This window comes from Amblyraja radiata, chromosome 4 (assembly GCF_010909765.2).
Source record: "Amblyraja radiata isolate CabotCenter1 chromosome 4, sAmbRad1.1.pri, whole genome shotgun sequence".
Classification (NCBI taxonomy): Eukaryota; Metazoa; Chordata; class Chondrichthyes; order Rajiformes; family Rajidae; genus Amblyraja; species Amblyraja radiata.
Window position 1 is genome coordinate 2,362,086 of NC_045959.1, and position 13,723 is coordinate 2,375,808.

At 45.3% G+C, this 13,723-nt stretch overlaps 1 protein-coding gene across 2 annotated transcripts in view; it reads right to left on the reverse strand.

Annotated features, from left to right (window-relative positions):
* rims2 (regulating synaptic membrane exocytosis 2) overlaps positions 1-13,723 on the reverse strand; it is a 922,071-nt gene that overhangs the window by 702,542 nt on the left and 205,806 nt on the right. The window contains exon 1 of one of the 2 annotated variants that reach the window (XM_033018898.1): positions 3,529-3,800. The exons of the other annotated variant lie outside the window; for it this stretch is intronic. Coding sequence (XP_032874789.1) covers positions 3,529-3,638 — 110 coding nt within the window. The 5' untranslated portion in view covers positions 3,639-3,800. Of the gene's footprint in view, positions 1-3,528; positions 3,801-13,723 lie in introns of those variants that run through there. 2 annotated transcript variants of the gene reach the window in all.

Below are 13,723 nucleotides of genomic sequence, written 5' to 3' on the forward strand. Positions count from 1 at the left end.
CCTTTTTTAGTTTGCTCCTTAGTTCCCAAAACTCCTCCAGGGATGCACTTGATCCCAGCTGCCTGTACCTGTCCCATGCATCCTTCTTGTTTTTGACCAATGTCTCAATTTCCCTCGTTAGCCAAACTTCCTTACGTTTTCCTGCTTTGCCCTTCGCTCTAACGGGCACGTACACATCTTGGGCTCTCTTCAGTACATTTTTAAAAACATCCCACTTGGCCGATGTTCCTTTCCCCTCAAATAACCTGCTCCAGTCAACTTGAGCGAGACCTTCTCTCATACCCTCAAAGTTGGCCTTACCCCAGTTGAGCATTTAAACATGTGGACCCTCTCCGTCCCGATCCATAAATAACTATCTTAAACCTAATCGAACTGTGGTCACTGGTCCCAAAAGGCTTCTCCACACAAACTTCATTAACTTGCCCTTCCCAATTTCCCCAATACTAGATCCAGTGTTGCCCTCTCACATGTGGGGACCTCTACATACTGTTTAAGAAATCTCTCCTGAACACTTTTGATGAATTGCACCCAATCTAAACCCTTCATGCTACGATTTTCCCAGTCTATATTGGGATAGTTAAAATCCCCTACTTCAACAACCTTATTTGACCTGCAGTTGTCTGCAATCTCCCAGCACATTTGCTCTTCTAATTCCTGTTGACTATTTGGGGGTCTGTAGTACACCCCCAACAAGGTGACCATTCCTTTCTTGTTCCTCGGCTCCACCCATATAGCCTCACTAGACAAACCATCCGTAATGTCACTTCTGAACGCAGCCGTGACATCCTCCTTATCCACCAATGCAACTCCCCCTCCTCTTTTTCCTTCACCCCTGTCTCTCCTGAAGCTCCTGTACCCGGAACATTGAGCTGCCAGTCCTGCCCCTCCCTTAACCAGGTTTCAGTCACGGCTACAATGTTCCAGTCACTCGTACCTATCCACACCCTAAGCTCATCTGCCTTACCCGTCAGGCCCCTTGCATTAAAATGCATGCAGTTTAAACCAACCCTCCTTCCCCGCTGTCCGGCTTTGTGCCTATTCTGTCCACTAATCTTTCCCACACCACATTCCATACCAACTTCTAGCCTCTCCTGTGCCTCTGTCCTGCACGAGATCCCACCCCCTGCCAATCTAGTTTAAACCCTCCCGTGTAGCATTAGTAAACCTTCCCGCTAGGATGTTGGTTCCCCTCCAGTTTAGGTGCATCTTGTCCCGTTTATACAGGTCACTCCTGCCCTGGACAAGATCCCAATGATCCAGAAATCTGAAACCCTGCCCCCTGCAACAACTCCTCAACCACACATTCATTTCCACTATCTTCCTATTCTTACCTTCACTAGCACGACGTACTGGAAGCAATCCTGAGATCACTACCCTGCAGGTCCTGCTTTTCAGTCTTCTGTCCAATTCCATAAATTGTTTTTGCAGAACCTCCTTCCTCTTCCTACCTACATCATTTATGCCAACATGCACAACAACCTCCAGCTGCTGCCCCTCACTTGAGGATGCCGTGCAGCTGCTCCGAGACGTCCTGGACCCTGGCACCAGGGAGGGAACACACCATCCTGGAGTCTCACCTGCTGCCGCAGAATCTCCTGTCCGCACCACTGATGATGGAGACTCCCACCACTATGGCTCTGCCTGACGTCACTCTTCCCCGTTGAGCCTCAGCACCAGAGTTGATATCATAGCCCTGTTTACCATTCAATCTTGTTGTGTCATCCGCTCCCAAGAGGATGTACCCGTTTTCATTGGGTACAGCCACCGGGGCCTCCCGCACTCCATGTTTACTCCTCTTTCTCATAGTCACCCACCTTCGCTCTTCCGGTATCCTTGGTGTGACAACCTCACTGTAGGTCCTGTCCAGGAAACTCTCATTTTCCCAGATGGCCCTGAGGTCATCCAACTGGTGCTCCAGTTCCCAACGTGTTCATTCAGGAGCTGCACCTGAACACAATTTCTGCAGGTGTATTTGTCAGGCAGTGTCCCTGACTTCCAACTTCCTGAAGGAAACACACTGTACCAACTTGCCTGCCATTTCAAATCAAGTGCAGCCTCCTTGCCTCAGCCTCCTCACTGAAGACTCTTGAGCCAGACTCACACTTTACCTCCCAAGGCACTTCACCCCCTGGAGAAAGCCCTACTTTTATTTGCTGTTCAATTAACTAGTTAGCTAAGTTACAAATTTGGTTACCGGTTTTTAAATGACCTGCTCTGGAAAAACTCACCAAGGCTTTAACTTCTGCAGCCAATCCCGCACTCACTCTTTCACCTGCCGCTCCTCTGCCGATATTCTCTAGGGGATCCTTATCCACATCATCTTTCAGGTCAGTTCATTGGCTATATTTAAGAGGGAGTTAGATGTGGCCCTTGTGGCTAAGGGGATCAGAGGGTTTGGAGAGAAGGCAGGTACGGGATACTGAGTTGGATGATCAGCCATGATCATATTGAATGGCGGTACAGGCTCGAAGGGCCGAATGGCCTACTCCTGCACCTAATTTATATGTTTCTATGTTTCATTAATCCTACTTTAGTAAATATGACCAAGTCTAAAATAGCTTGTTCCTGAAAACATTCTCAAGATCAAGAATTCCCTTCCTCAATGTCTCTATTCTTCTATCTCTCTTCTTTTAAGTATTTCTTCGAACCTACTTCTTTGTTTAAGTATTTGTGCTAATTTCTTATTATTTGTCTCCAAATTATAACCAATTTGGTTTGATAATCCACATGAAGCACTTTGCTATGCCTTAATTTGTTAATAGTAATTTATAAATCAAGGCATTGAGTCTGTTCCAAAGTACTGTAGTTTGAATTTATTACACATTACACGAGACATAAGAACCATTAGGAGAAATATAATGATCTGCACAAGTGTCAGAACTCACATTTTCATTGCCCGCCTGATGAACGAGGTCATCCAATAATTGTCCCGTAAGAAATTATTGATGACTAATTTTAACCTTAATCAAGATGCCGTAAGAACAGGAATACAACAAGGAATACCTGCATTAATTTCCAACAGCTATTGATATTTGGTCAATTGAAATTGAATTTTGCATAACACATTTTCCATGTGGTGCTTGGAACCTTTTGAATGGTAAAATTACATAATAACATTCTTGTCCGCAGGAACAATGATGACGTCAATATAATTTCCGATGGCATCAGGCTGCCTAAATAATATTGTGTGGCAATTTAACTTTTCGTCAGACGAACTCCACAGTAAACCGTTCAAATCTTAACATTCCAGTCTCAAACAAACCTGTTCCAACAAAGTACCAACTTTTGGCCTCTTCACATCCAATAATATCTGCATCTAAACATATAAAAATAGATTGCTTTTTCACTCATTTGGCAAACACAACATAAACAGCAAAGTGACAAAATGCAGTATGCCACTGTAAATCCACCACGGTTATAACAGTGCCACATCAGTGAGTCAGTGGAACAACAAATTTCCGTGCATACAAATGAATTTCTCCATTTACAAGAACATTTTTTTAGCAATCTGAAATTAAAATCACTTACCAGTTGCAAGTGCATAAGGAAAACTGCAGTGTTGCATATACTTGTCGATTGTTTAGGCTACAAGTATCGAGCTGACTCGTCTCCTTAATCTCCTTAATCTGTTCTTCCATTTCTAAATTAATTCTCCAACTATTTTACTCAAACTCCAGAATTGTTGCACAACATGTTGCATTATTTTGGATCTAGAAGCGCCTGATAACACAGCTCTGATCTTACTTGTATAGGTTACATGCAGATGAAATTATCCAACATGGCAAACATCAACCACCAGCTGTAACTGAGCACGACTAATCATAGCTAACATAAAAATCAACCCATCAGCACTTTCACATGTTATTCACATCAGCTGAGTTATCATGTATCCCAGATATCATAACACTGACCCTAAAACAGCAGGTAATATTCCATTCATTTACATTTAATTACATACATTCATGACAACAAAATAAGCAGAGACTGAAAACAGTAAAATATTGAGAGAAAAGAGTAAAGACGCTGTCAGTCTTAAAGGATAAAAAAAATTGGTCCTTTGATATAATTTTACTTTGGGTGTTGTTGTTAATGGTTGGAATAGCCTAACTGCTCAAATGTTTGCTTTTTTTAGTGATATATTTAAGTAAGTAAGTAAGTAAGTACGTTTATTGGCCAAGTATCCACATACAAGGAATTTGCCTTGATGCTCCACCCACAAGTAACAACATGACATACAGTGACAGTTACGAAAACACTAAACATTAATAATAATAAAACATTAATGATAAAACACCATTGATCAAGCATGTGAACCAACAAAATACCAGATCAAAGGGAGGCTACAGATTTTTGGCTGTTGAGTAGAGCAACTACTCGTGGATAAAAACTGTTTCTATGTCTGGCTGTGGCAGCTTTGACAGTCCGGACTCGCCTTCCAGAGGGCAGTGATTCATAGAGCGATTTTAATATAATTCTATTGATAGGCTGAAGTACAGTGAATATTTAGTTCTTTACGTACTGGGAATTGGTATCCAATATGTTACATAAGTAAAATTAAATAAATGACCATTTCAATAATGATTTTACATGGCTGATCCTAAAAAAGGCAACTGATTCATCACAGAGAAAATAACAACCATTGCCCTTTGCCACAACTAGCCCCAATATACTGTAGTCAAACAACCATGCAATAAATGGCAGGAAGACAAAAATGCTGGAGAAACTCAGCGGGTGAGGCAGCAACTATGGAGAGAAGGAATAGGCGACGTTTCGGGTCGAGACCCTTCTTCAGACTTCAGGGTTCAGAATTGTATTTACTGGAGTTTAGGCTTGTATTCATTGGAGTTAGGCTTGTATTCACTGGAGTTTAGAAGGATGAGGGGGCATCTTATAGAAACATATAAAATTATAAAAGGACTGGACAAGCTAGATGCAGGAAAAATGTTCCCAATGTTGGGCGAGTCCAGAACCAGGGGCCACAGTCTTAGAATAAAGGGGAGGTCATTTAAGACTGAGGTGAGAAAAAACGTTTTCACCCAGAGAGTTGTGAATTTATGGAATTCCCTGCCACAGAGGGCGGTGGAGGCCAAGTCACTGGATGGATTTAAGAGAGAGTTAGATAGAGCTCTAGGGGCTAGTGGAGTCAAGGGATATGGGGAGAAAGCAGGCACGGGTTATTCATAGGGGACGATCAGCTATGATCACAATGAATGGCGGTGCTGGCTCGAAGGGCCGAATGGCCTCCTCCTGCACCTATTTTCTATGTTTCTATGTCACCTATTCCTTATCTCCAAAGATGCTGCCTCACCCGTTGAGTTTCTCCAGCATTTTTGTCTACCTTCGATTTTTCCAGCATCTGCAGTTCTTTCTTAAACATGCAATAAATGTTATTTAGTTTATCTTTGAGCTACAATATTCCTTCAGGAAGATATGTAAAAAAAACTATATCTGAGTAACAGGAAAGATTTACAATATATAAAAAATATATTTTTTTGATGTTTTAATTTCTATAATAGTTTCACAGAAGTATCCAGTGTCTTTTGTACAGTTGAGACATAGCCTTGTAATCTATTGTAAAGAGAATTTGTGAAACGTAACATTTCACTTGAATTACCAAACAAACATCATGGAATCAATGTGCAATGCAAGAGGCCAACTGACAGCCAAGTTTTTGCAGAAACTAGGACCTCTGCCCAGACATTTTAAATCTAGATTGGAATCTGAAGTCAGAAACGGAGTTAGGGCCAGGATCATTTGAAGTTCCTGGTGAGCAGTAAAAGGACTGGAGTTCAGGGTCCCATGGAGGAGAGTTAATTTCTATCATTTATCCCTTTGATTCTTGCAGCAGTATTTCACCAAGATTTAAAAGCTTCCTGGCTCAGACACATTTATTTTCCCAAATTATACCCAGAGCTCAAAATAGAGACATAAGTGCCTCAGTTTTTACGGTTATATTTTTCTATTGGTCAATTGTTACTCCAAGCTACAAGCTAGTGTCCTATAATCGAATAACTAAACAATAGATGACAATTTAGTTTCTCCTTGAGCTAAAGAAATTCCTTCAAGATGATGTAAAAATCAGTGAGAATCAGGAACATTTCTCGGTGTGGGAGCTGGGAGACGGCTGCCCTGCCAGCAGCGTGTTCATCTTTTCTACGTTTATTGTTTTTTTAGTGTGTCCATATGTGTGTTTAATGTCTCTTGGTGTGTCTTGTGTGGGGGATGGTGAGTGGGAGTAAGGGGGGGGAACCGTTTTCGGTCGCCTCCTTCACGGAGAGGCGACTTTTTCCATGTCGCCTCACTTGCAGCCTAACACTAAGGATTGGTGCGGCCTTTCCCGGAGTTTCAGCAGCGGGCGCAGCGTGGACTTTTCATTGCGGTGCGGGCGAGCCCTTGCCGAGGTCGCCAGAAGGGTGTGCCCCGATCGCTGGCCCGCGGACTGTTACAGCCTGAAGCCGCGGTCTGCGGAGCTTCTAGCCGCGGGCACGGCGTCCGGAGCCTGGGACCCCTCGCTAGGGATCGCTGGAGATCGCTGGAGAAGAGCTCCGACCGCCGGCACGCGGTCGATAACATCCTGAAGCCGTGGTCTGTGGTCTGCAGATCTTCTAGCCGCGGGCAGGGTGTGGACTTAACATTCGGAGCGGGATCCCTCGCCAGGGATCGCCGGAGAAGAGCTTCGACCGCCGGCCTGCAGCCTATAACATCCTGAAGCCGCGGTCTCCAGTAGGGAAGCACCGATTCGGGACTTACAGTCCTGACGAGAGGGCCTGTACATCTGGCCGACCGCAGCGGCGACTGCAGAGGTTTATGGCCCCGACAACGGGGGAACAATGGAGGAGGACTGACTGTACTTTGTGCTTCCACCACAGTGAAGAATGCTGTGGTGAATGTTTGTGTTAAATTTTTATTGTGTATTGTGTGTTCTTTTTTGATTGTACAGCTGCTGGCAAATTCATTTCACTGCACTTTAATGTGTACTAGACCAAGGGGGACCCGTTGGGTCCCGTCCCCTCAACAAGCGGTTGCGGGGGGGGGGGGAGGCGGCCTTCGGCGTCACACACATAAACACTACCCACCCCACACACACACTAACCCCCCCCATGATATTATATTAATATTATTCATTCGCTCCTTTTACCCCATTCCCCGCCCCTAGAGAGGGAGGGGGGAGAGGGAGGGGGGAGAGGGAGGGGGATGGAGGGGTGGCTTCACAGGGGAGGGCTGGTCCCCGAATGCAATACTCCACCATTCACCGATACGTCCCAATATTCACCACACCCGAGAGAGGGAGGGGGGCAGAGAGGGAGGGGGGGGGCGGAGAGGGAGGGGGGGCAGAGAGGGAGGGGGGGCAGAGAGGGAGGGGGGGGGCAGAGAGGGAGGGGGGGCAGAGAGGGAGGGGGGGGAAGAGAGGGAGGGGGGGCAGAGAGGGAGGGGGGGGCGGAGAGGGAGGGGGGGCAGAGAGGGAGGGGGGGCAGAGAGGGAGGGGGGGGCGGAGAGGGAGGGGGGGCAGAGAGGGAGGGGGGGCAGAGAGGGAGGGGGGGCAGAGACGAAGGGGGGGGCAGAGAGGGAGGGGGGCAGAGAGAGTAGGCAGAGAGGGGGGGCAGAGAGGGGGGGGGCAGAGAGAGAGCGGGGGGGCAGAGAGGGAGGGGGGGCAGAAGAGGAAGGGGAGGCAGAGAGGGAGGGAGGGGGGCAGAGAGGGAGGGAGGGGGGCAGAGAGGGAGGGGGGGCAGAGAGGGAGGAGTGGGGCAGAGAGGGAGGGGGGGCAGAAGAGGAAGGGGAGGCAGAGAGGGAGGAGTGGGGCAGAGAGGGGGGGGGCAGAGAGGGAGGGGGGCAGAGAGGGAGGGGGGGCGGAGAGGGAGGGGGGGCAGAGAGGGAGGGAGGCAGAGAGGGAGGGAGGGGGGCAGAGAGGGAGGGGGGGCAGAGACGAAGGGGGGGCAGAGAGGGAGGGGGGGGGCAGAGAGAGAGCGGGGGGGGGCAGAGAGGGAGGGGGGGGCAGAAGAGGAAGGGGAGGCAGAGAGGGAGGAGTGGGGCAGAGAGGGGGGGGGCAGAGAGAGAGCGGGGGGGCAGAGAGGGAGGGGGGGCAGAAGAGGAAGGGGAGGCAGAGAGGGAGGAGTGGGGCAGAGAGGGGGGGGCAGAGAGAGAGCGGGGGGGCAGAGAGGGAGGGGGGGCAGAAGAGGAAGGGGAGGCAGAGAGGGAGGAGGGGGGCAGAGAGGGAGGGGGGGCAGAGACGAAGGGGGGGCAGAGAGGGAGGGGGGGCAGAGAGAGAGCGGGGGGGCAGAGAGGGAGGGGGGGCAGAAGAGGAAGGGGAGGCAGAGAGGGAGGAGTGGGGCAGAGAGGGAGAAGGCAGAGGATTTTTGAAAGTGATTTAAAGAAAAATAAATATATTGTTATGTTTATTTTACATAGTTAAAACAATTAGTAACATCTGAATTAGTGTCTTGTCAATAGCTGTGGAGTTAGTTCAAGTTTACTGTAGATATTCGAGCTGGCTCAAACTGGTGCTTATTCCAATGAATTACCAAACAAGGGGAGCTATAAGACCAAGTAATAAAATGTTATAAGCAAAAGATGTGGAATGCAAAATGGATTTATGAATATGGCACCAAATTATTTAAGAATATTTTTAAATTTATTTTTAAAAGAACTACATACCCATCAGTGGTTAAGTTTTTAATTTTGAAGAATCTGATTACATCAGAAAATATTTCTGATAACTTACTTACTCAATATAATCCACATCTTATTCCCTTTCAATTTTATACTGTACAGCCAGCGATTCACCAATTGCCTATGTAATGCCCCTGTCCCACTTAGGAAACCTGAACGGAAACCTCTGGAGACTTTGCGCCCCACCCAAGGTTTCCGTGCGTTTCCCGGAGGTTGCAGGTGGTTGCCGGAGGTTGCAGTTAGTGGAAGGTAAGACCTGCAACCTCCGGCAACCACCTTCAACTAGCATAGCAACCGGCTTCGACTAAAGAATTACCGATTTTTAAAACAGCAACCTATTTTTAGTCGCAGCCGGTTTTGAATTTTTTGAAATAATCGCCGGAACATAGAAGAAGCGGAAACCACTTTCGACCATTAGGGAGACTGACAAAAACCTCCGGGAACCGCATGGAAACCTTGGGTGGGGCGCAAAGTCTCCAGAGGTTTCCATTCAGGTTTCCTAAGTGGGACAGGGGCAGAAATAAAACAAAGATCTTCAGTTCTGAGCAAAACAAACTGGAAATTAATCAAAGCCCAGGACCTACAGCTTTTTACAACTGTTAATATCTGACACTGAAATAAAATACTGACTGACATCATCGGATCTAGTTCAGAACTCATTTACTGCACACCCTTTGCAACATTCACCAGGGCCTTTAATTATTAACCAATGCTATTACTTTACTGATCGTGTTACTTTTAACTCTTGCACTACTGGAGCAATTCCATATTCTTGTATAATGTACAGATTACAATTAGATAAATAAAGGTCGATCAGATGCTGTCTATCTGGTTCTTTATGTCTCTGATCTCCAAACTGCACATCAGCTTCACTCCCAATAACAAGCTTTTTTAACTGTGTTTTTCATTTAGTAATTTTCAAGGAAGTGTTCATGCACCTTCTTCAATAAATATAGTTCTTCTGGTGAATGTGCTCCCACATAACCGTTGGGGATTTAGATTCAAGTGCAGGATGTCAGGTATTTCCAAGTTAGAATGATGTGCAACCCTGCAGGTGGTGATGTTCCCAAGCATCCAAAGGCCTTGTTCATTTTAGTGGTAGACACTATAGGTTTGCAAGATACTGAGGCAATGTATTTCATAGATAGTACGCAGTGCATCCACAGAGCATTGGCAAGGTATGGAATGAAATTGGTGGTGGATGATGTGCCTATCAAGAGTTGTCCCAGATGACTTTGATTTTCTTGAGTGTTAGAACTACATTCATAGAAATACATCTAGACAATGTGAGCGAAACTCCATCATGCTCCTAAATTGTGCTGAGTAAATATGGTTAGTTCAGTTGAGTTTCTAGCCTGTGGTGATCCCAGAATATTGAAGGATATGTGGTTTGACTCTCTAATATTGAAGATGGCTATTGCCTGGTATTTTTGTGGTGAAAATGTTATTTGCTAATTATCAGCTGAAATATGAATGTTGTCTTGGTCTTTCTACATGCAGATACAAACAGTTTCATTTTCCAAGCAGTTGATATAAAATTGATCATTGTAATATAATAATAATATCTTTTATTGTCATTGCACATTAGTGCAACGAGATTTGGTATGCAGGTTCCAACCGATGTCATAACATAAATAACTAATAAAATTTGGATTTAGATACCCCGAGAACATGGATTTGTAAAAAGAACAGTAAAACAGTCGAAACAGACTAAAGTGCAGATGTGTCTGTGCGACGTGACCATCCGAGGGAGACAGTTCATGGGGGATGGGGGGGCACTCAGCAGGGCCGGTTCAGAGCCGCTATAGCTCTGGGAATGAAGCTGTTCCTGAGTCTGGAGGTTCGGGCGTAGAAGGCCTTGTAACGTCTGCCGGAGGGAAGTAGTTCGAACAGTCCATTACAAGGGTGTGAGGAGTCTTTATGGATGCTGACGGCCTTCCTGAGGCACCGTGTGTGGTAGATGCCCTCCAAGGCTGGTAGCTGTGTCCCAATAATCCTCTGCGCTCTGTGGACGACTGCGCTGAAGAGCTCTCCTCTCCGCCTCCGTGCAGCTGAGATACCACACAGAGATGCCATACGTTAATATGCTCTCTGTCGTGCAGCGGTAGAATGTTGTCAGCAGCTGTTGGGGCAGACCAGTCTTTTTTAATGTTCTCAGGAAGAACAGTCGTTGCTGTGCCTTCTTGACCAGCGCAGCGGTGTTGGTGGACCATGTGAGGTCCTCTGAAATGTGAGTGCCCAGAAAGCATCAGTAAACATCCCTACTTCTGTGCTTGAGGTGGTCACTCATGGGGCAGCTGAAGGTGGATGAGCTAAGATTATTGGCCAGAGGAACTGGGCTATGTGGCTTGGTTCGGCAGCTTGAGTGCCCAGGAGCGAAAAAGACTACAAAAAGTAGTAAACACTGCCCAGTCCATCATCGGCTCTGACCTCCCTACCATCGAGGGGATCTATCGCAGTCGCTGCCTCAAAAAGGCTGGCAGCATCATCAAGGACCCACACCATCCTGGCCACACACTCATCTCCCCACTACCTTCAGGTAGAAGGTACAGGAGCCTGAAAACTGCAACGACCAGGTTCAGAAACAGCTACTTCCCCACAGCCATCAGGCTATTGAACTCAACTCAAACAAAACTCTGAACATTAATAGCCCATTATCAGTTTATTTGCACTTTATCTGTTTTATTTATTCATGTGTGTATATATTTATACAATGGTATATGGACACACTGATCTGTTCTGTATTCATGCCTTCTATATTCTGTTGTGCTGAAGCAAGGCAAGAATTTCATTGTCCTATCTGGGACACATGACAATAAACCCTCTTGAATCTTGAATCTATCAGATCCCCAACAACCACAACCATCTTCATTAATGTGGGATATGACTCCCTTAGAGATTGTTCCTGATCCAGCATTTTGTGTCTATAGAGACCATGTTTTTGGAGAGTAAGTGCTGCCTGATATTACTGTCAACAACCTTCCATCATCTTGCTGATAATGAACTATTGACTAACTAGGTGGTTATTGGCTGAATTAGATTTTTCAGAATGAGAAACTCTTTCGCCTTACACAGATGCTGCCTGGCTTGCTGAATGTTTACAGCATCTTCTAATTTTGTTTCAGAACTCCAGCATCTGCAGTTATCTGTTCATTTTCACTTTATTTTCCTGCTTTGACGTATGATGTCGGTAAATGTGGCGGCTAATGTGTGGCCAAGAAGATCTTATAAACATGGAAAAACAAATTACTAACATTGCTCCAATTTTGTTAGTTGAGACATAAATGCTTGCCAGAATACAGAAGCATTTCTTCAAGTGATACAGGCATTTACGGCTGCCTGAAAGAGTCTCATGTTTAGATTTTAGCCATAATTCGATAGATCTGATAGTGCAGCAGCACTCAACACGACCAGAAATCGGAGGCACTTAAGTTTATTGATGTTAGAAAATATATACGGATACCAAGCTGTGAGGAAGTGGGATACTATGGAAGGACTGAGATGAATGAGGGAAGTTAGCAGGTGTGTGGAAAACGCTGACATTGTCCTATTCATTTTTTCTGGCATGTGTAATTTCTCTTTGCTATTTTTGGCAGCATTGACAGAATGATATCAACAAACTAACGACAGACCTGGGGAAATTTATTTCAGTAAAATACCTTGCCAGCAGTTACCAAGAATGGTATAAAAGTGTGCAGAAAATTTAAAAACAAATTCGTCATTATATGTATTTATCGCCAGAAATCTCCAGTTGCCTGTACAATAGATTCATGCTTCATTTTAAATCATCACAAATGTTGATTCACATAATCATATGACTGTAATATAATTGCTAACATGAATTAAAGATCCCTAAAGTTACACTGATGCATAGTGGAGTATTTCCCTCGTACGTTTGCACTGTTTTGCACACATCACTGTGAATTGCTCACAGTTTAACTGATAATTCAGTTATGCTTCACATTTTACCTAAAAATCAAAAATACTGCAGATGCTGGAAATTTGGAAAAAAAATGAAAAATGCTAGTTGCTTGTTGCAAGTTGGGGGTAGCGTCATTCTGAGGAATGATAAAGAGAGTTAACGTATCAGACTGGGATATAGCAGAAAATATTGTTTTAAGTTTTTACACAGAGAGTGGTGAATCTCTGGAATTCTCTGCCACAGAAGGTAGTTGAGGCCAGTTCATTGGCTATATTTAAGAGGGAGTTAGATGTGGCCCTTGTGGCTAAAGGGATCAGGGGGTATGGAGCAAAGGCAGGTACAGGATACTGAGTTGGATGATCAGCCATGATCATATTGAATGGCGGTGCAGGCTCGAAGGGCCAAATGGCCTACTCCTGCACCTATTTTCTATGTTTCTATGTAAGTTGTAGATACGGCATGATATGATACAATAGAACTTTACAGGAGGGAAATTGATCTGCCAACAGTCATAAAGTACAAGACACATGAAACATGAAATTAACTATCTTTACTGCAATCTCTGTCAAAAGTCCAAGATGTAGATCATCAGGTCCATTGGGATTTATCAATTCTCAGCCTCATTAACTTCTCTGGTTGTATTTATTTAATAATAATGTTTAGTTTACATCTTCATTTGACGATTTCTCTGTTCTCGAGATTCTGAGAGGTGTTTTGTCCTTTTCTGTGAAGATACACGTTTTCCCTTCCTTTACAAATATTTTGGTTATCCTTTCTAAAACACATCCTATTACAGAAAGCCCTCATTTTAATGGGCCCCTTTATCACAGATTTTGGTTATAATGGGCAGAGCTGCCAATGAGACCCCCTGGCTCACACCACCAGCCCAGCCCTTGCTCCTGACGCTCCCCCAACTTGCAACAAGCAACCAGCGAGCCCTTCTTCACCCACTGCATGGTTTGGTTGATGCTGCTGTTATTGTGGCTCACGTTGTAGCCCCGTAGAACATCCGGCTTTGGGCCGCTACCATCGAAAGACCTGCACTCGGTCACCGTGGAACTCCCTCCCCTCCCACCAGCTGCTGCTCTACCTGGTGGCCCTTTGCTTTGTCCGCTCCCCACTGCACTGCTGCTA